The 22,061-nt window shown below is 43.3% G+C and overlaps 1 protein-coding gene across 4 annotated transcripts in view; it reads left to right on the plus strand.

Moving 5' to 3' along the window:
• The window catches only part of LOC135552782 (ubiquitin-associated and SH3 domain-containing protein B-like), a 51,781-nt gene that overhangs the window by 26,758 nt on the left and 2,962 nt on the right, over positions 1 to 22,061 (plus strand). Inside the window, exons 2-11 of one of the 4 annotated variants that reach the window (XM_064984629.1) lie at positions 8,488 to 8,541; positions 9,202 to 9,469; positions 9,898 to 10,096; positions 12,418 to 12,587; positions 12,891 to 13,099; positions 13,369 to 13,516; positions 15,935 to 16,058; positions 18,705 to 18,827; positions 20,550 to 20,642; positions 21,435 to 21,579. In XM_064984629.1, the coding sequence (XP_064840701.1) occupies positions 8,488 to 8,541; positions 9,202 to 9,469; positions 9,898 to 10,096; positions 12,418 to 12,587; positions 12,891 to 13,099; positions 13,369 to 13,516; positions 15,935 to 16,058; positions 18,705 to 18,827; positions 20,550 to 20,642; positions 21,435 to 21,579 (1,533 nt within the window). The remainder of the gene's footprint in view (positions 1 to 8,487; positions 8,542 to 9,201; positions 9,470 to 9,897; positions 10,097 to 12,417; positions 12,588 to 12,890; positions 13,100 to 13,368; positions 13,517 to 15,934; positions 16,059 to 18,704; positions 18,828 to 20,549; positions 20,643 to 21,434; positions 21,580 to 22,061) is intronic. The other 3 variants (XM_064984630.1, XM_064984631.1, XM_064984632.1) reach the window with 3 other exon arrangements.

The raw sequence follows: 22,061 nt of genomic DNA on the forward strand, positions 1-22,061 counted from the left end.
TAAATTCACCCCAGCCCTGGTAAGACTACTTTACTGCTCAAACAAAGGTCTATTCTGGGAACGTCATTAATTGTAATAGCCGTAGGGTCAAATAAAGTTGAATTGAATTTAAATGAATTCAGGGATCAGAAAAACAGCAGTTATGCTCAATTAAGAGTCAGTGTCTACACCATGTTCATACTTGATGCAGTTCTCATCCTGCTGTGGTGGACGACCACAGCACAGCACTGCTGTTGCTGGCTCTGTGTCTCTGTCAACTTAGGCATCATCAACTAGATTCAGCCACGGGCCAATTTGTTCTTGAAGCGGACGCTCGGGGGGCCGGAACATAATAATAAAATAAAAACATTTCCACTGCAAACTGACCGCAGGAAGTCTAGGATATAATATTTGACAAAAATTGAATAATTTCAAACCTTAATTACATTTGGGAACATTGTCGTGCGTAGGGTGCCGTCTTTCGGGATGGGACGTTAAAACGGGTGTCCTGACTCTCTGTGATCACTCAAAATCCCATGGCGCTTATTGTAAGAGTAGGGGTGTTCACCTCGGTGTCATGGCTCCATTCCCAATCTGGCCACATTCCATCATGGCCACTTAATCATCTCCTTCATTCCTAATTGGCATATATCACTCCTCAGCTCTCCATCTGATAGCTGATGTGTGGTTCTGGCACAAAAATGGTCCCTGTGCATCACTGAGGTTGGTGCTACACATTGATGGTGGATGAGGGGAGTTTCCCCCTACTATGTAAAGCGCTTAGAGTACCTCAGTTAGTAGAAAAGTGCTATATAAATCCAATCAATTGTTATGAATTATTATTTGTGTACGATCACATCTCTCTATTATGTGTGGGAATACTTGGGAACAGATTTCTGAAATTAAAATCGCTGGGCTTCCTGAGTGGTTCAGAGGTCTAAGGCACTGCCGTGCTTAAGGAGTCACTACAGATCCGAGTTCGATCCTGGGCTGTGTCGCAGCCGGCCGTGATCGGGATACACGAGGCGACGCACAATTGTCTGGGGAAGGGTTTGGCCGGCCGGGATGACCTGTGGCTACCAGTTGGATATCATGAAAAAGGGGTAAAAAAGTTATACATCAAAAAAAGCTGATTTCCTGATGTTTTTACTGTCTTTTATGTCCAACAAACAAGCCCCCAAAATAATATATACTTTTTTATTTAAAAAATAAAATAAAAAAACTTGGAGGGATGAATAAAACCAACTTGTTGGGGAACCCTGGGCTATGATGTGTTCACATGTGGGAGTGATCTAACTGTCACACTGGTTCTCTCTTCATTCAAACCATTTCGGTTGATTGCAAACCTTTAAATACCAGTGACCACAGCTTATTTTTTTTACGTCTGGTTCAGATCTGAGAAAGACAGACCACATTGTCCTCAGCTGATTTACTTCTGAAGTGTTTCCTGTCAGAAGCATCTGAAGTGTGGGGAAGCACTGTGATACTCTTAAGGGGTTCACTTCAGCGCAGCCCATAGACAGCCTGACAGGGAGAATGCTTTCGCTACCTTTTTTACAGGATGTTGGACTGAGGCCTGTGCGGTTCACAGAGGATCTCCAGAACAGAGAACAGGTCACAAGTCAAAAGCAGCTGCCTGTTTTTTCCATTGAGGTTGAAACAACTTTGAGCTGAATGTAGCTGAACTCACACAACTGTGGCTTTTGTATGCATGATTGTGTTATGCACCTAATATATTCAGTTACAGAGATCTGATCGTTGCACCTCCTTTGATTCAGAATTTGATACACACTTGGTACATGGGCCACATTTAGCTTCCACTCTGGAACAGGGCTTGTCATATACAGTTGAAGTCAGAAGTTTACATACACTACCGTTGGAGTCATGAAAACTAGTTTTTCAACCACTCCACAAATTTATTGTTAACAAACTATAGTTTTGGCAAGTCCGTTAGGACATCTACTTTGTGCATGACACAGGTAATTTTTCAAACAATTGTATGCAGACAAATTATTTCACTTATTATTCACTGTATCACAATTCCAGTGGGTCAGAAGTTTACATACACTAAGTAAACTGTGCCTTTAAACAGCTTGGAAAATTCCAGAAAATGATGTCATGGCTTTAGAAGCTTCTGATAGGCTAATTGACATAATTTGAGTCAATTGAAGGTGTACCTGTGGATGTATTTCAAGGCCTACCTTCAGACTCAGTGCCTCTTTGCGTGACATGGGAAAATCAAAAGAAATCAGACCACAGAAGAAAAATTGTAGACCTCCACAAGTCTGGTTCATCCTTGGGAGCAATTTCCAAATGCCTGAAGGTACCACGTTCATCTGTACAAACAATAGTACACAAGTATAAACACCATGGTACCACACAGCCGTCATACCGCTCAGGAAGGAGACGCGTTCTGTCTCCTAGAGATGAACGTACTTTGGTGCGAAAAGTGCAAATCAATCCCAGAACAACAGCAAAGGACCTTGTGAAGATGCTGGAGGAAACAGGAACAGAAGTATCCATATCCACAGTAAAATTTGTCCTAGATCGACATAACCTGAAAGGCCGCTCAGCAAGGAAGAAGTCACTGCTACAAACCTGACATAAAAAGCCTGACAACGGTTTGCAACTTCACATGGGGACAAAGATCGTACTTTTTGTGAGAAATGTCCTCTGGTCAAAATAGATCTGTTTGGCCATATTGACCATCATTATGTTTGGAGGAAAAGGATATGGCTTGCAAGCCGAAGAACACCATCCCAACCGTGAAGCACGGAGTGGCAGCATCATGTTGTGGGGGTGCTTTGCTGCAGGAGGGACTGGTGCACTTCACAAAATAGATGGCATCACGAGGAAGGAAAATTATGTGGATATATTGAAGCAACATCTCAAGACGTCAGTCAGGAAGTTAAAGCTTGGTCATAAATGAGTCTTCCAAATAGACAATGACCCCAAGCATACTTTCAAAGTTGTGGCAAAATGGCTTAAGGACAACAAAGTTGAGGTATTGGAGTGGCCATCACAAAGCCCTGACCTCAATCCTATAGAAAATTTGTGGGCAGAACTGAAAGAGCGTGTGCGAGCAAGGTGGCCTACAAACCTGATTCAGTTACACCAGTTTTGTCAGGAGGAATGAGCCCAAATTCACCCAACTTATTGTGGGAAGCTTGTGGATGGCTACCCGAAATGTTTGACCCAAGTTAAACAATTGAAAGACAATGCTACCAAATACTAATTGAGTGTGTGTAAACTTCTGACCCACTGGGGATGTGATGAAAGAAATAAAAGCTGAAATAAATCATTCTCTCTAATATTATTCTGACATTTCACATTCTTAAAATAAAGTGGTGATCCTTACTGACCTAAGACAAGGAATTTTTATGAGGATTAAATGTCAGGATTTGTCAAGACCGAGTTTAAATGTATTTGGCTAAGGTGTATGCAAACTTCTGACTTCAAATGTATACACACTCACATTTGGTCTAAGGAGTAACTGCGCCTTAGACCTGAAGACTAGCATTAGCAACCTAAACTAATGCCCAGGTTTTAGCTCCGTTGTATTCAGTTTTATCTTGTGGCAGGACACCCAGTTGATCTGACAATTGTAGCCTCCTTTAAAGTAACTATCCAGTGTTTACAGATGTATAAATAATTATTAATTACAATATGAGTGAAATAATTTCCCAAAAATGTTTAAGGAAGTATGTTGAAAATCAGCTTTTCTGTGTTGGAATCGTGTGGGTATACCCCAACAATAGAATGATATGGTTGTATATGGTCCTTAAAGATATTCATATTGATATACAAGAGACACATGCACACATTGAGCCTTTACTGTGTGATGGTAGAGTGTTTGTGGTTCCTATGTAGTTGCTCTCCCATCTCTTCATATCTGTGACTGGTGTAATGACGAACTTCAGGCCATGTAACCTGTGACACTGCCTCTGATGTAGGGAGACATTTGAATGAACTCAATATGGGAGCCCTATGTTGAGTTGGAGCGAATGATCAAAGATTAAAGAGATACATGCACACGTATTGAGCATTTCCTGTGTAGAGTGTTTGTTGTTCCTATGTAGCTGCTCCCCTGTGGCCTCATACAGTGGGGCAAAAAAGTATTTAGTCAGCCATCAATTGTGCAAGTTCTCCCACTTAAAAATATGAGAGGCTTGTAATTTTCATCATACAGTGCCTTGCGAAAGTATTCGGCCCCCTTGAACTTTGCGACCTTTTGCCACATTTCAGGCTTCAAACATAAAGATATAAAACTGTATTTTTTGTGAAGAATCAACAACAAGTGGGACTAAATCATGAAGTGGAACGACATTTATTGGATATTTCAAACTTTTTTAACAAATCAAAAACTGAAAAATTGGGCGTGCAAAAGTATTCAGCCCCTTTACTTTCAGTGCAGCAAACTCTCTCCAGAAGTTCAGTGAGGATCTCTGAATGATCCAATGTTGACCTAAATGACTAATGATGATAAATACAATCCACCTGTGTGTAATCAAGTCTCCGTATAAATGCACCTGCACTGTGATAGTCTCAGAGGTCCGTTAAAAGCGCAGAGAGCATCATGAAGAACAAGGAACACACCAGGCAGGTCCGAGATACTGTTGTGAAGAAGTTTAAAGCTGGATTTGGATACAAAAAGATTTCCCAAGCTTTAAACATCCCAGGGAGCACTGTGCAAGCGATAATATTGAAATGGAAGGAGTATCAGACCACTGCAAATCTACCAAGACCTGGCCGTCCCTCTAAACTTTCAGCTCATACAAGGAAAAGACTGATCAGAGATGCAGCCAAGAGGACCATGATCACTCTGGATGAACTGCAGAGATCTACAGCTGAGGTGGAAGACTCTGTCCATAGGACAACAATCAGTCGTATATTGCACAAATCTGGCCTTTATGGAAGTGGCAAGAAGAAAGCCATTTCTTAAAGATATCCATAAAAAGTGTCGTTTAAAGTTTGCCACAAGCCACCTGGGAGACACACCAAACATGTGGAAGAAGGTGCTCTGGTCAGATGAAACCAAAATTGAACTTTTTGGCAACAATGCAAAATGTTATGTTTGGCGTAAAAGCAACATAGCTCATCACCCTGAACACACCATCCCCACTGTCAAACATGGTGGTGGCAGCATCATGGTTTGGGCCTGCTTTTCTTCAGCAGGGACAGGGAAGATGGTTAAAATTGATGGGAAGATGGATGGAGCCAAATACAGGACCATTCTGGAAGAAAACCTGATGGAGTCTGCAAAAGACCTGAGACTGGGACGGAGATTTGTCTTCCAACAAGACAATGATCCAAAACATAAAGCAAAATCTACAATGGAATGGTTAAAAAATAAACATATCCAGGTGTTAGAATGGCCAAGTCAAAGTCCAGACCTGAATCCAATCGAGAATCTGCGGAAAGAACTGAAAACTGCTGTTCACAAATGCTTTCCATCCAACCTCACTGGGCTCGAGCTGTTTTGCAAGGAGGAATGGGAAAACATTTCAGTCTCTCGATGTGCAAAACTGATAGAGACATACCCCAAGCAACTTACAGCTGTAATCGCAGCAAAAGGTGGCGCTACAAAGTATTAACTTAAGGGGGCTGAATAATTTTGCACGCCCAATTTTTCAGTTTTTGATTTGTTAAAAAAGTTTGAAATATCCAATAAATGTCGTTCCACTTCATGATTGTGTCCCACTTGTTGTTGATTCTTCACAAAAAAATACAGTTTTATATCTTTATGTTTGAAGCCTGAAATGTGGCAAAAGGTCGCAAAGTTCAAGGGGGCCGAATACTTTCGCAAGGCACTGTAGGTACACTTCAACTATGACATACAAAATGAGAAAAGAAAATCCAGAAAATGACATTGTAAGATTTTGATGAATTTATTTGCAAATTATGGTGGAAAATAAGTATTTGGTCACCTACAAACAAGCAAGATTTCTGGCTCTCACAGACCTGTAACTTCTTCTTTAAGAGGCTCCTCTGTCCTCCACTCGTTACCTGTATTAATGGCACGTGTTTGAACTTGTCATCAGTATAAAAGACACCTGTCCACAACCTCAAACAGTCACACTCCAAACTCCTCTATGGCCAAGACCAAAGAGCTGTCAAAGGACACCAGAAACAAAATTGTAGGACTGCGCCAGGCTGGGAAGACTGAATCTGCAATAGGTAAGCAGCTTGGTTTGAAGAAATCAACTGTGGGAGCAATTATTAGGAAATGGAAGACATACAAGACCACTGATAATCTCCCTTGATCTGGGGCTCCACGCAAGATCTCACCCTGTGGGGTCAAAATGATCACAAGAACGGTGAGAAAAAATCCCAGAACCACACGGGGGGACCTAGTGAATGACCTGCAGAGAGTTGGGACCAAAGTAACAAAGCCTACCATCAGTAACACACTACGCCGCCAGGGAATCCTGCAGTGCCAGACGTGTCCCCCTGCTTAAGCCAGTACAGGTCCAGGCCCGTCCGATGTTTGCTAGAGAGCCTTTGGATGATCCAGAAGAAGATTGGGAGAATGTCATATGGTCAGATGAAACCAAAATATAGCTTTTTGGTAAAAACTCAACTCGTGTTTGGAGGACAAAGAATGCTGGGTTGCATCCAAAGAACACCATACCTACTGTGAAGCATGGGGGTGGAAACATCATGCTTTGGGGCTGTTTTTCTGCAAAGGGACCAGAACGACTGATCCGTGTAAAGGAAAGAATGAATGGGGCCATGTATCGTGAGATTTTGAGTGAAAACCGCCTTCCATCAGCAAGGGCATTGAAGATGAAACGTGGCTGGGTCTTTCAGTATGACAATGATCCCAAACACACCGCCCGGGCAACGAAGGAGTGGCTTCGTAAGAAGCATTTCAAGGTCCTGGAATGGCCAAGCCAGTCTCCAGATCTCAACCCCATAGAAAATCTTTGGGGGGAGTTGAAAGTCCGTGTTGCCCAGCAATAGCCCCAAAACATCACTGCTCTTGGGGAGATCTGCATGGAGGAATGGGCCAAAATACCAGCAACAGTGTGTGAAAACCTTGTGAAGACTTACAGAAAACGTTTGACCTCTGTCATTGCCAACAAAGGATATATAACAAAGTATTGAGATAAACTTTTATTACTTATTTTCCACCATAATTACTTATTTTCCACCATAATTTGCAAATAAATAAATCCTACAATGTGATTTTCTGTTTTTTTTTGTCTCATTTTGTCTGTCATAGTTGAAGTGTACCTATGATGAAAATTACAGGCCTTTCTCATCTTTTTAAGTGGGAGAACTTGCACAATTGGTGGCTGACTAAATACTTTTCTGCCCCACCGTATGTTTGGCTGATGTAATGCATGAAATCAATCCTCTGTTGACACTCCCTGTCCGCAACATTACATCTTCATACAATCCTAGTATTGTCAAGTTTAAACTAGTACTGTCGAAGGGCCTGGGTGAAAGGTGAAATATGTCCTACATTCTTACGACAGATATACCATTAAGCATCTGTACTACCCTTTTCCACAGATTGACTTGGGTGTCTGGTGGAGCTCAAATGTTAAACTGGTTGGTTAATACCTTTTGACTCTATTGCGTCAACCCGTGTTTGCGGATACAGAAGTAAGTTAAACTGGATCAACATTGTATTTGTACTTTTAATAAGTGAGCCAAAAGGTAAGGCCAAGAGGCCCTGTCCAAACCAAACATCTACATTTACATTGGAGTGGGTCTGTCTCTGCCCTACTGGTGTCCCCCAGGTCTCGGTACTAGGTGCTGTCTTGGTTTCCACCGCTGCGGATGCTATGGAGACTATAGTCCCCAGAGAGGTGAATCGCATTAGCAGTTTCCAAGTTTTTTTCCTTCCCTTAAATAGTTTGCAATTAGGTTTTGATGGCCTAATAAGAATCAGCATTCTCCCTCCACTCCTTGTTAACCAGGCCTCCAGGTGCTGCTGGATTTAGGAAGCTGTCTCACAATGCGGTTGTCTGCTATTTTGGAGAGTGACTTAGCATGTGTGTCTGTTTTCATGGATTGAATTGGTTTTGACATTTGAAATGGCCTAGTGGAAATGATATGCTGTGGGTTGTTCACTTCACACCTTTATGTTTTATTCATACTCATACTGTATCGAAGGAATCACCTCCACACTTTCCTCTGGCGTGTCTTATTGAAACGATATGATGAACTTAGCATAACTGTCCACTGTATCAGAATCCGCTGTTTATAATAAAGGCTGTGTTACTCCTGCTGAACCATGCTCCACATGACTAAAGATACAGTGTATGAACTCTGCCTCAGTAGTGCTTCTTACAACTGTGTGAATCTGTGCCTCCCAGATGGGAGCCTTTTCCCTATATTGTGCACTACTTTTGACGGGGGCCCAATAGGCAATAGGGTGCCATTTGGGACGCACCCTGGGTCACTTATCTCAGACAAATAGGGAACAGAGATGGTGAACTCTGACTTTGTGCCTTCAAAATGAAGCATTGTAGTCATCATTGTTTTCTATCTTTGCAGATTGAAGGCACTAGTATCAACAGGAGGCAGGAGTGTACAGGCAGCATGTGACTGGTGAGTTCTAACACACACATGCACAGGTATACAAACACACACTCCCAGAGATTAACCATGTGTGTTATGCTGCCCTCTGCTGTGCTGCATATGTGTGAATGACTACAATTCTTTAAAGGCCCAGTGCAGTCAACATTTCCTGGCTTTTATATATAATTCCACACTATGAGGTTGGAATAATACTGTGAAATTGTGAAAAGTATAATGATGCCATTTTAGTGTTAGAGCTGTTTGAAAAGACCGCCTGATATTTCAGCTTGTTTTGATGGGATGGAGTTTTGGCCTGCCTGGTGACATCACCAGATGGTAAATTAGTTAATAGACCAATAAGAAAGTAAGTTCCAAACCTCTTTTTCAATAACAGCTAGTTTTTCAGTTTTCCCCTCCGTACTCAGACCACGCCCAGACAGTCCGAGCTAAGTTCTTGCTTGAGAAATGACTATTTTCTAAGAAGCAATTTTTTTGTTTATTTTTGACCATTTTAAATGGAAACAATCACAGTAAGGTACTTAATTGTTACCCAGAAATGATTTCATATTGAGATCAAAACAGCTGCATTGGAGCCCCGCTCCCCCCCCCCCCCCCACACACACACACATCTTCTACCTCAGTCGTTGATAAGCCTCCTCCTCCTCTTCTTCTTCTCCTGCTCTTCCTCAGGCTGTTCTCCCATGTGGATGACCCCTTCCTGGATGACCCGTTGCCCAGAGAGTACGTCCTGTACCTGCGCCCTAGCGGACCCCTGCAGAATCAGCTCCATCACTTCTGGCAGCAGTCCCGCGTCTCCTGTGGCAAGAACAAGGCCCACAACATCTTCCCCCACATCACGCTCTGCCAGTTCTTCATGGTGAGCCCAGGGGGAAATGACACGCCTCACGTCATACATCAACACATGGATGCTTCTCCCTCGAATTCAGCTAACCAGGAAGTATTGTAATTATATTACTTAAGACTTGTGAAAAAAAGGTGCTGAAGGTGTTCTTTGACTGTCCCAATATGTGAAGCCTTTGAAAAAAACTTTTTGGTTCCATGTAGAACCTAAAAAAGTTCCACCTGTAACCAAAAGGAGTTATTCTATGGGGACAGCCGAAGAACCCTTTTGGAACCCTTTTTTCTAAGTGTGCATTTATCCAGGAAGTCCCGTTGAGGTCAAGAGACTATAACATCTGTCTAGTAAGGGCCAGTTTCTCAGATACAGATTAAGCCTATTCCTGGACTAAAACGTGCTTTTAATGGTTATTCTTCATTGAGCACAAGTCCAAGGACTAGGACTAATCTGTGTCTGGAAAACTGGCCCTAAATGTTAATGTAAGACTCAGTGTTTGTGTGGTACTCAGACTCTACCCTGTCCCGCAGTGTGCAGATAAGAAGGTGGATGCCCTGTTGGAGGCCCTGCAGGCCACGGTCAGCCAATGGAGGGGTCGTTTCCCGAGCCCTCTGCCCCTGGAGCTCTACACCTCCTTCAACTTCATAGGCCTCTTCGTCGAGGAGCAGATCGCAGATGTCCTCAAGCAGTTTGCTGCTGACTTTGCTTCCGAGGCTGCCAGAAAAGCAGGTAGGAACTATCTCTACCTGTGACACATGGACACACACCCACGCACGCAAGCACGCCAGACATACACACAAGCATACACGTTGCCTTTTTATAGGCAGTCTATCTCTCCACAAGCTTTGGTCAGAAAATTACATATTTTAAGCTGGTAAGGGATGACTGTAATCAGGGCTGAATTTATTGGCGGGCCCTAGGTGGCCTGGCCCAACCGACTGATCAAATATTTGACTGAGACATGCAAAGAAAGAAAGACACATCAATCTCAGATTAAGCATCTGAGCGAGTGAAACAGCTCGTCTCTGTCTCTGTATGTGTGGACCATGTATCTGATGGGTATGGCATGTCATACTTTTTCTGGCCAGACAGCATCAGATACACGGGCTACATATAGTAAGACAGAGGGGTGCTGTTTCTCTCGCTAGTTTCAGCAGAGAGGAAGAGGCGAAGTGAGAGGGCTTGCTCTCCTGCAAATCTGTCCTGAATAAGCCCATTGCGTTTATATGCAGACCTAAACTTGTCACCTGCATTCCGGCCTTTGGGACAACGACTCACATTGTTAGGGCAGAGACATGAGCATCTCGTCATTACATACGAGATGGTTTCAGCCACTTGGTTTCAGCCACTTGAACATTAGAAAGGAAAGTTGGCGGGTGCACAGTGCACTGTTCGGAGGCTGGCTTCCACTAAAGCCAAAATTATATAATTACTCCTGTCTAAATAAAATCATTCAAAAATACTCTACCAGAGATCTTGACTTGGCCACAGAGGATCATTATCTTCTTAAAATGTTTTTTTTTTGCTGTGGATTGTTTCAATCACAAGTGTATAGGCCTATGCCTATTGGGGTAGGCAGCCATTTGGGCAGAGCGCGTGGCAATAGGCCTAGCTGATTATTGAGTTGCGGCTGTCAGTGAAAAGCATTTAAAATGTATGAAGATCATGTGTCTTGAGTATAAAATGTTGAGACTAGAAGAAGGGGCTGGGTGTGTGGCGAAGAAATGGGGTTCTCTCTCCAGAATACATGCACTCAGCACTCCAGAATGTTCTCCGGTGTCTCCCGCCAAATCTTGCACAGTCATTGTTTCATTGTGTGAATTGTTTGACCTTTGATTGTTTCTTTTTGTCAATTCAACTTTACATATGTAACCAGTAGTCCTAGTAAATGTACCGTTCGTCTCTGTCATTTAGTTACATTCATTTCGGTTAATGCATGTATTACAGCAATTTACCATTCTCATTCTCGGAGTGGAAACGTTGTTTGCAGAGTTCACAACCTGCTACACTTGTGAGAAACACGATTGGTTTATTTCATAACCATTGTCTAGGAGTTTTGTCAATTTTTTTCACTGTCTTTTGTTTGGAGTGCTCCATGTGAGCAATGAGCATGTGTGTGGTTTCTCTGTCCTGACAACATGAAGGGAGCGTTCGCGTCTGAGTACGCCAACCTTCCGTGTTGGTACAATGTTGCATTTCGCTAGCGAAAGCTCAAGACAGATAGAAAGGGAGGCAGAGATATTAATGTGATTGAAAGAACCAGAATTTTCATCAGGATATTTTCCACTTTTTTTTGCGGCTTTAGTCCTATGTATTTTACTTAGGTGATGATGGACGTTATAGGCCTACTGCTGCATTGGCCTATAGTCATATGGCACGCAGATAGGTTGAAATGGTAGGATAAATTGTACGCTTCCCCAAACTTGAAATTCACGAGCTGCCTACACTCTTAGAAAAAAGGGTTCCAAAACAGTTCTTCAGCCCATAGGAGAACCCTTTTTGGTTGCTGGTAAAACCCTTTTTGGTTACAGGTAGAACCCTTTTGGGTTCCATGTAGAACCCTCTGTGGAAAGGGTTCTACATTGAAACCAAAGGGGTTCTACCTGGAACCAAAAATGGTTCTTCAAAGGGTTCTCCTAAAGAACCCTTCTGTGTTCTAGATAGCACCTTTTTTTCTCAGAGTGTATGGTCTTTATCATAACACCCATTAACAAAATGTGTTTGCGCGCAAGCGCACAGGATGTGCCCGTGAATAAAAATCAATGCTTGTCCAACTGATTCGTTCTGGCGCCGGCCCTGACTGTAATGCTTAATCCTAAAGAGATTATCCTCACCATAAAGCACCGGCAGTTTGGAGCTTCATTTCAAATTGTGCATGGTTGATTATAACACGTCAAAAAAGATTGTTTGGAAAATATGGGGACATTTTGCTCAAGTCTGTAGTTCTATGATTTGCTGAGCTAGATTTCCACTGTAGTAGTTTGCCCCACAGAAATGTCTTTCTTTATATTCTTTACCTTTATTCATTCATGCTCCTCTCCCTGTCTCAGATGTCCATTTAGAGCCCCATAAGAAGCAGCTCCATGTGACCTTAGCCTACTACTTCCCCACCAATCACCTGACCTCCCTTGAAAAGCTGGCCAAGGGAATCGAGGTGAAGCTAGGCTGTGATTGGCTGGCTGTCCTTTTCTCCCGGGACATTCGGTTTGCCAATCATGAGGTAATAATAACACTTTGTTTTCATTTCACATCCAATACTACTCTTGTACTTTCTACTAATCAACACCATGACATGGACCCTGTACCTTCTACAAGACAAGCTCATGAGCCATTTATAATAATTGATATTCTTCAAGAATCAATAAAAATATATAGTATAATTAATTTAGAAACAGCTGTAAATGTCACAGTGGCCCTTTGCGAGCTTGCCCATTTAGACCCATAGCCTTGCATTGTACTGTATTCTGGTGTTAGATACAGCGTTGGTGCACTCAAGCTGTGTTCTTCTCTCCCTCTGTTGCAGACGCTGCGCGTGATGTATCCCTACGCCCCTCAGAATGAGGACGAGCTGGAGCTGGTCCTGGGTGACTTTGTCTTCACGTCTCCCTTGGAGCAGAAAAACACCAGCGAGGGCTGGGTCTACGGGTCCTCCCTGGCCACGGGGCTGTCTGGCCTATTGCCTGAGAACTACGTTAGCCGGGCAGACGAGTGTGACACCTGGGTCTTCCACGGGTGAGCCCTCAGAATGTGCTTCTTACTTACACCCCTGGCGTGCTTCTTACTTCTTACTTACAGTCCTGGGTCCAGAACATAGGGGCAGGGGTCAATTCCATTTCAATTCAGTCAATCCTGAAGGAACTGTTTGCATCTTGAATTGGAATTGACCCGTACCCAGGGCCAGAACACTGTAAAAGAGCATGGAGAGTTCTGCTCAGTAGTCAGTAGTGATGAATGAGTAGTAGTGAGTATGTGTGTTAACTCTTGTCTTCTACCCTGTGCAGATCACACTCCTTCTTCAATTGCTCCGCCACCTCCGACAAAGAGAGCAGGGAAAGGGGCCTGTTCGATGGGCTTCTGGACAGCCGTCGCCTCGACAACGCAAGCCCTGGGGACACACCCACTTCGAGCCTCATCTGTCATCCCATGCAGGTACTGGCACATTTTCCAAAGAAAAGAAAGAAGTTTCTTTAACTAAACCATACAGCTTTTCCTAACCAGGATAACTAGTGCCTAGCGTTTAATCCTGATCAGGAAAAATTCCTGGTCCTGGTTATGATATGCAGCAGGATTCTTATTATTCTTGAAGAATGACTTCAAATCAAGGTTATCATAGTAAATGAAAACAAAAACAAATCCTTCCACCATATTTTTTTGCATCAGTCTTTGCGCTGTTCATATTAAATCCAAGTCTCATTGAGATTGACTTTAGAATGTATGTACAGTCGTGGCCAAAAGTTTTGAGAATTACACAAATATTCATTTTCACAGTCTGCTGCCTCAGTTTGTATGATGGCAATTTGCATATACTCCAGAATGTTATGAAGAATGATCAGATGAATTGCAATTAATTGCAAAGCCCCTCTTTGTCATGCAAATGAACAGAATCCCCAAAAAACATTTCCACTGCATTTCAGCTCTGCCACAAAAGGACCAGCTGACATCATGTCAGTGATTCTCTTGTTAACACGGGTGTTAGTGTTGATTAGGACAAGGCTGGAGATCACTCTGTCATGCTGATTGAGTTCCAATAACAGGCTGGAAGCTTCAAAAAGAGGGTGGTGCTTGGAATCATTGTTCTTCTTCTGTCAATCATGGTTACCTGCAAGGAAATACGTGCCGTCATAATTGCTTTGCACAAAAAGGGCTTCACAGGCAAGGATATTGCTGCCAGTAAGATTGCACCTAAATCAACCATTTATCGGATCATCAAGAACTTCAAGGAGAGCGATTCAATTGTTGTGAAGAAGGCTTCAGGGCGCCCAAGAAAGTCCAGCAAGCGCCAGGACTGTCTCCTAAAGTTGATTCAGCTGTGGGATAGGGGCACCACCAGTACAGAGCTTGCTCAGGAATGGCAGCAGGCATGTGTGAGTGCATCTGCACACACAGTGAGGCAAAGATTTTTGGAGGATGGCCTGGTGTCAAGAAGGGCAGCGAAGAAGCCACTTCTCTCCAGGAAAAACATCAGGGACAGACAGATTTTCTGCAAAACGTACAGGGATTGGACTGCTGAGGACTTGGGTAAAGTCATTTTCTCTGATGAATCCCCTTTTTGGGGCATCCGGAAAAAAGCTTGTTCGGAGAAGACAAGGTGAGCGCTACCATCAGTCCTGTGTCATGCCAACAGTGAAGCATCCTGAGACCATTCATGTGTGGGGTTGCTTCTCAGCCAAGGGAGTGGGCTCACTCACAATATTGCCTTAGAACACAGCTATGAATAAAGAAGGGTACCAACACGGCCTCCGAGAGCAACTTCTCCCAACCATCCAGGGACAGTTTGGTGATAAACAATGCCTTTTCCAGCATGATGGAGCACCTTGCCATGAGGCAAAAGTGATAACTAAGTGGTTCGGGGAACAAAACATTGATATTTTGGGTCCATGGCCAGGAAACTCCCCAGACCTTAATCCCATTGAGAAATTGTGCTCAATCCTCAAGAGGTGGGTGGACAAACAAAAACCCACAAATTCTAACCAACTCCAAGCATTGATTATGCAAGAATGGGCTGCCATCAGTCAGTTTGTGACCCAGAAGTTAATTGACAGCATGCCAGGGCGGATTGCAGAGGTCTTGAAAAAGAAGGGTCAACACTGCAAATATTGACGCTTTGCATCAACTCAATGTGATTGTCAATGAAAGCCTTTGACACTGAAGCACTTGTAATTATACTTCAGTATTTCATAGTAACATCTGACAAACGAATCTAAAGACACTGAAGCAGCAAACTTTGTGGAAATTAATATTTGTGTCATTCTCAACTTTTGGCCACGACTGTACTACTGCCCTCAGTTGCGAGAAATGACATCCCCAAAACACTATACAAAACCAATGGCTCCTAGCCTCCAACGCATGCTTTCTGTCCCTAACACCAAAACATCTATTTATTTAGCATTTATTTAACTATGCAAGTCAGTTAATAAGAACATATTCTTATTTACAATGACGGCCTAGGAACAGTGGGTTAACTGACTTGTTCAGGGACAGAACGACAGATTTTTACCTTGTCAGCTCGGGGATTCGATTTAGCAACCTTTTGGTTACTGGCCCAACACTCTAACCCTAGACTACCTGCCGCCCCTAAAACTGAAACTAAATAATATAAAAATGAAATATAAATATTTGTATACAACTATAACTAAATTAAAACTAGCAAATCAGGTCTGAAAAGGAAATTAAACTGAACTTCAAATAAAAAAATAAAAACTAATGTTAATAAAAACGAATATAAAAACCCAAACTATAATAACCTTGCTCCAATATAAAGCTGTTTTTCAGGTGTACTGATCAATTCTTGAAAATGTTGGGAAATGTTATGGATTTGATGCCCCAATTCACTGTATTGTTTCTTAGGTGCTTCGGGTCGGTAGCAATCACTCTCAGCTGCCCAAGCGGACCCTGTTTGTCTGTCGGCACGGTGAGCGGATGGATGTGGTGTTTGGGAAACAGTGGCTTTCACTGTGCTCTGACTCCAAAGGTGAGCAGAGTCAAATCGAATCAAATAAAACTTTATTTGTCACATGCGCCGGATACAACAAGTGTAGACCTTACCGTGAAATGCTTACTTACAGTACAAGCCCTTAATCAACAGTGCAGTTCAAAAAGAGTTAAGAAAATATTTACCAAATAAACTAAAGTAAAACATAAAAAATGATTAAAAGTAACACAATAACATAACAGTAACGAGGCCATATACAGGGGGTACCGGTACCGAGTCAGTGTGCTGGGGTACAGGTTAGTTGAGGTCATTTATACATATAGGTAGGAGTGAAGTGACTATGCATATACAGTATAATCGTCTCCTGGGGGGAAAAGGGTTTTGTCGTGCCGTCTTCATAACTGTCTTGGTGTGTTCGGACCATGATAGTTTGTTGGTGATGTGGACACCAAGGAAATTAAAACTCTCGACCACTCCATTACAACCCCATCTATGTTTTTGGGGGCCTGTTCTGCCTGCCTTTTCATGTAGTCCATGATCAGCTCCTTTGTCTTGATCACATTGAGGGAGAGGTTGTTGTCTTGGCACCACACTGCCAGTTCTCTGACCTCCCCCCTATAGGCTGTCTCTCCGTTGTCAGTGATCAGGCCTACCACTGTTGTGTTGTCAGCAAATTTAATGATGGTGTTGGAGTCGTGTTTGGCTAAACAGTTCTGGGTAAACAGGGAGTACAGGAGGGGACTGAGTACACACCCCTGAGGGATCCCGGTGTTGAGGATCAGTGTGGCAGACATGTTGTTGCCTACCCTTACCACCTGGGGGTCGGCCCGTCAGGAAGTCCAAGATCCAGAGGGAGGTGTTTAGTCCCAGTGTCCTTAGCTTAGTGATGAGCTTTGTGGGCACTATGGTTTGAATGCTGAGCTGTAGTCAATGAACAGCATTCTCGCATAGGTGTTCCTTTTGTCCAGGTGGGAAAGGGCAGTGTGGAATGCTATTGAGATTGCGTAATCTGTGGATCTGTTGGGGTCGTATGCAAATTGGAATGGGTCTAGGGTATCCATGAGGATGCTGTTGATGTGAGCCATGACCAGCCTTTCAAAGCACTTCATGGCTACCGACGTGAGTGCTACGGGGCGGTAATCATTTAGGCAGGTTACCTTCGCTTCCTTGGGCACAGTGACTATGGTGGTCTGCTTGAAACATGTAGGTATTACAGACTCGGTCAGGCAGAGGTTGAAAATGCCAGTGAAGACACTTGCCAGTTAGTCCGTGCATGCTTTGAGTACACGTCCTGGTAATCCGTCTGGTCCCGTGGCTTTGTGAGTGTTGACCTGTTTTAAAGGTCTTGCTCACATCGGCTACCAAGAGCGTTATCACACAGTCATCCAGAACAGCTGGTGCTCTCGTGCATGCTTCAGTGTTGCTTGCCTCGAAGCAAGCATAAAAGACATTTAGCTCGTCTCGCTTCAGTGGGCAGCTCGCGTCTGGGTTTCCTTTGTAGTCCATAATAGTTTTCACAGCCCTGCCTCATCCGACGAGCGTCATAGCCGGTGTAGTAAGATTCAGTCTTAATCCTGTATTGACGCTTTGCTTGTTTGATGGTTCTTCTGAGGGCATAGCGGATAATATCCGGATTAGTGTCCCGCTCCTTGAAAGCAGCAGCTCTAGCCTTTTGCTCGATGCGGATATTGCCTGTAATCCATGGCTTCTGGTTAGGATATGTACGTACGAACACTGTGGGGAAAGATGTCCTTTGATACGCTTATTGATGAAGCTGATGACGGAGGTGGTATACTCATCAATGCCATTGGATGAATCCCGGAAGATATTACAGTCTGTGCTAGCAGAACAGTCCTGTAGCGTAGCATCCGTGTCATCTGACCACTTCCGTATTGAGCGAGACACTGGTACTTCCTGCTTTAGTTTTTGCTTGTACGCAGGAATCAGGAGGATAGATTTGCCAAATGGAGGGCGGGGAGAGCTTTGTATGCATCTCTGTGTGTGGAGTAAAGGTGGTCTAGAGTTGTTTTCCCCTCTGGTTGCACGTGACATGCTGGTAAATATTTGGTAAAACTGATTTAAGTTTGCCTGCATTATAGTTCCCGGCCACTAGGAGTGCCGCTTCTGGATGAGCATTTTTTTGTTTGCCTTATTTATTTTTAATTTACCTTTATTTTACTTGGCAAGTCAGTTAAGAACAAATTCTTATTTTCAATGACAGCCTAGGAACAGTGGGTTAACTGCCTGTTCAGGGGCAGAACGACAGATTTGTACCTTGTCAGCTCGAGGATTTGAACTTGCAACCTTCCGGTTACTAGTCCAATGCTCTAACCACTGGGCTACCCTGCCGCCGCTTATAGAGTTGGCTGATTGTGGTCTTAGTGCCAGCATCGGTCTGTGGTGGTAAATAGACGGCTACGAATAATATAGATGAGAACTCTCTTGGTAGATAGTGTGGTCTCCAGCTTATCATAAGGTACTCTATCTGAGGCGAGCAATACCTTGAGACTTCTTTAATATTAGACATTGCGCATCAATCCTAAAAGCAAGTGTGCTTTCAAAGGAGTCATACAATTTGAGTTGGATGAATCTGATGTTTTGATTGGATAGATAAAACGGCAGTATTGTTTGTAGGTTTTGAAACCATAACAGCAGTGTGCTGGGTTGTGGTGTTCTGTTCTACAGGTAGATATGTGCGCACTAACCTGAACATGCCAGTCAGCCTGCCCATGTGGAATGGAGGACACCGAGATTACGACATGGACACACCCATCACTGTGTTTGGTTCCACACAAGCACAAATAGTGGGTACGTGGTTGTCAACACATACAGTGCCTTGCGAAAGTATTCGGCCCCCTTGAACTTTGCGACCTTTTGCCACATTTCAGGCTTCAAACGTAAAGATATAAAACTATATTTTTTTGTGAAGAATCAACAAGAAGTGGGACACAATCATGAAGTGGAACGACATTTATTGCATATTTCAAACTTTTTAACAAATCAAAAACTGAAAAATTGGGCGTGCAAAATTATTCAGCCCCTTTACTTTCAGTGCAGCAAACTCTCCAGAAGTTCAGTGAGGATCTCTGAATGATCCAATGTTGACCTAAATGACTAATGATGATAAATACAATCCACCTGTGTGTAATCAAGTCTCCGTATAAATGCACCTGCACTGTGATAGTCTCAGAGGTCCGTTAAAAGCGCAGAGAGCATCATGAAGAACAAGGAACACACCAGGCAGGTCCGAGATACTGTTGTGAAGAGGTTTAAAGCCGGATTTGGATACAAAAAGATTTCTCAAGCTTTAAACATCCCAAGGAGCACTGTGCAAGCGATAATATTGAAATGGAAGGAGTATCAGACCACTGCAAATCTACCAAGACCTGGCCGTCCCTCTAAACTTTCAGCTCATACAAGGAGAAGACTGATCAGAGATGCAGCCAAGAGATCACTCTGGATGAACTGCAGAGATCTACAGCTGAGGTGGGAGACTCTGTCCATAGGACAACAATCAGTCGTATATTGCACAAATCTGGCCTTTATGGAAGAGTGGCAAGAAGAAAGCCATTTCTTAAAGATATCCATAAAAAGTGTTGTTTAAAGTTTGCCACAAGCCACCTGGGAGACACACCAAACATGTGGAAGAAGGTGCTCTGGTCAGATGAAACCAAAATTGAACTTTTTGGCAACAATGCAAAATGTTATGTTTGGCGTAAAAGCAACACAGCTCATCACCCTGAACACACCATACCCACTGTCAAACATGGTGGTGGCAGCATCATGGTTTGGGCCTGCTTTTCTTCAGCAGGGACAGGGAAGATGGTTAAAATTGATGGGAAGGTGGATGGAGCCAAATACAGGACCATTCTGGAAGAAAACCTGATGGAGTCTGCAAAAGACCTGAGACTGGGACGGAGATTTGTCTTCCAACAAGACAATGATCCAAAACATAAAGCAAAATCTACAATGGAATGGTTCAAAAATAAACATATCCAGGTGTTAGAATGGCCAAGTCAAAGTCCAGACCTGAATCCAATCGAGAATCTGTGGAAAGAACTGAAAACTGCTGTTCACAAATGCTCTCCATCCAACCTCACTGAGCTCGAGCTGTTTTGCAAGGAGGAATGGGAAAAAATTTCAGTCTCTCGATGTGCAAAACTGATAGACATACCCCAAGCGACTTACGGCTGTAATCGCAGCAAAAGGTGGCGCTACAAAGTATTAAATTAAGGGGGCTGAATAATTTTGCACGCCCAATTTTTCCGTTTTTGATTTGTTAAAAAAGTTTGAAATATCCAATAAATGTCGTTCCACTTCATGATTGTGACCCACTTGTTGTTGGTTCTTCACAAAAAAATACAGTTTTATATCTTTATGTTTGAAGCCTGAAATGTGGCAAAAGGTCGCAAAGTTCAAGGGGGCCGAATACTTTCGCAAGGCACTGTACCTGCCCAATTCCATGTTTAATGTTTCATTACAATGTGATAACAATCTATTCCTCTGTCTATCTGTCTTTCTGTGTTGCAGGTCAGGCGTTGTTGGAGAGCAACACAGTGATAGACTTTGTGTACTGTTCGCCTTCTCTGCGCTGTGTCCAGACTGCTCAGAACATCCTCAAAGGTAACCAGCATGCAGTTACTTGCCACCACAAATCCTGCTTAGGATAGAAAGCCTTATCGATTGTGTTCGCCTCTCTAACCCCTGATGAAGACATTAAAGGGCGATCTGCAGTTTCTCCATCCATTTTGGGGCTTATAAATGAATGATATGTACCCATTGATTCTAGAAGAATATAACTTGTAAATTAATTGTATCTACCCATTGATTCGAGAACAATCTCATTTATAAATGCTTCATGAGTTTAGCAACTGTTGTACTCCATCAGAACCAAAATGATACACTTTTTTCACTCCAATGTTTATAAACAAAGTAAATGTAAGAATACACTATATAGCCTACAAACATAGTTAAAACTATCATTTGATATCATGGATGGTCAGTTCTTGCATCCATAGCTCTGTCTATGAATTAGATTTCTCCAGCCCCATCCCGAAACAGTGGCAGGGAGGACGCTTTGTTATTGTTTCAACTGTGGATTGCCCCTTTAGTGATTGAAATGTTGTCAATGAACATAGTTGCGAGCATATCATGTGTTCTGGTCCAACCCTTTCCTCCGAGGCACTTATGTGAGATCTGAGAGGGGGTTGATAAGTTTATCCAATATGGTAGTAGTTCCCTTTCCTTCTGATAGGCTAAGTGAAATTGTCTCCAAATTGCTTATCTCAATCCAATCATTTCAGATCTACGTAAGTGGCTAGGGGACTAGGGGTTGTTTTTGGACAAGGCTGGTGTGTGCAGCAGAGGCTGCAGTCTTGCTCTTTTGCTTATGCGCCTCTCTGTCTCCCCTTGCAGGTCTGCAGCAGGATGGCAAGCTGAAGATCAGAGTGGAGCCAGGGCTATTCGAATGGACCAAGTGGGTCTCTGGGAGCTCTCTTCCTGCCTGGATCCCTCCCACAGACCTGGCTGCATCCCACTTCAGTGTTGACACAACATACAGGTGATACAGGCAAGAATGTTTCCTGGTTCACCTCCATAATGTACTCTTATTGGCCATTTACACTATACAAGCGGCACTTGCCTAGCCATGTTAGCCTCGCCCTCGTGCTAACAAGCTAGCAAGCAAGCTGGGTTGTGCAACGTATTAACAGCCATTGTCAGCCAATCCAGTAGGGTTTGGAAGCTATGGTGAGAATCGATTGGTCAGTCGCTACACCATATCACGGAGGATTTAATGAAAATCCTGCTTTCCCCAGCTTTAGTCCTGCCCTTTTCAGCTCCCACGCCCATGCTCGCATCGCTCAATGGTCCCCCGCCAACTCTCCGCTTCTCTCGCTTTCCTTCCATTGAAGATGAATGGCCGATGTTTCACCGCGCCATGCCGCTTCCATGTGTAAACGCAGATTTAGGCTCCACCCAGAAACAACCGCTAGTCCCTTTAAACTTGGGCCTAGACACAGGTATAAAGACAACCAGATATGT

This window comes from Oncorhynchus masou, chromosome 13 (genome assembly GCF_036934945.1).
Source record: "Oncorhynchus masou masou isolate Uvic2021 chromosome 13, UVic_Omas_1.1, whole genome shotgun sequence".
NCBI classification, from domain to species: Eukaryota; Metazoa; Chordata; class Actinopteri; order Salmoniformes; family Salmonidae; genus Oncorhynchus; species Oncorhynchus masou.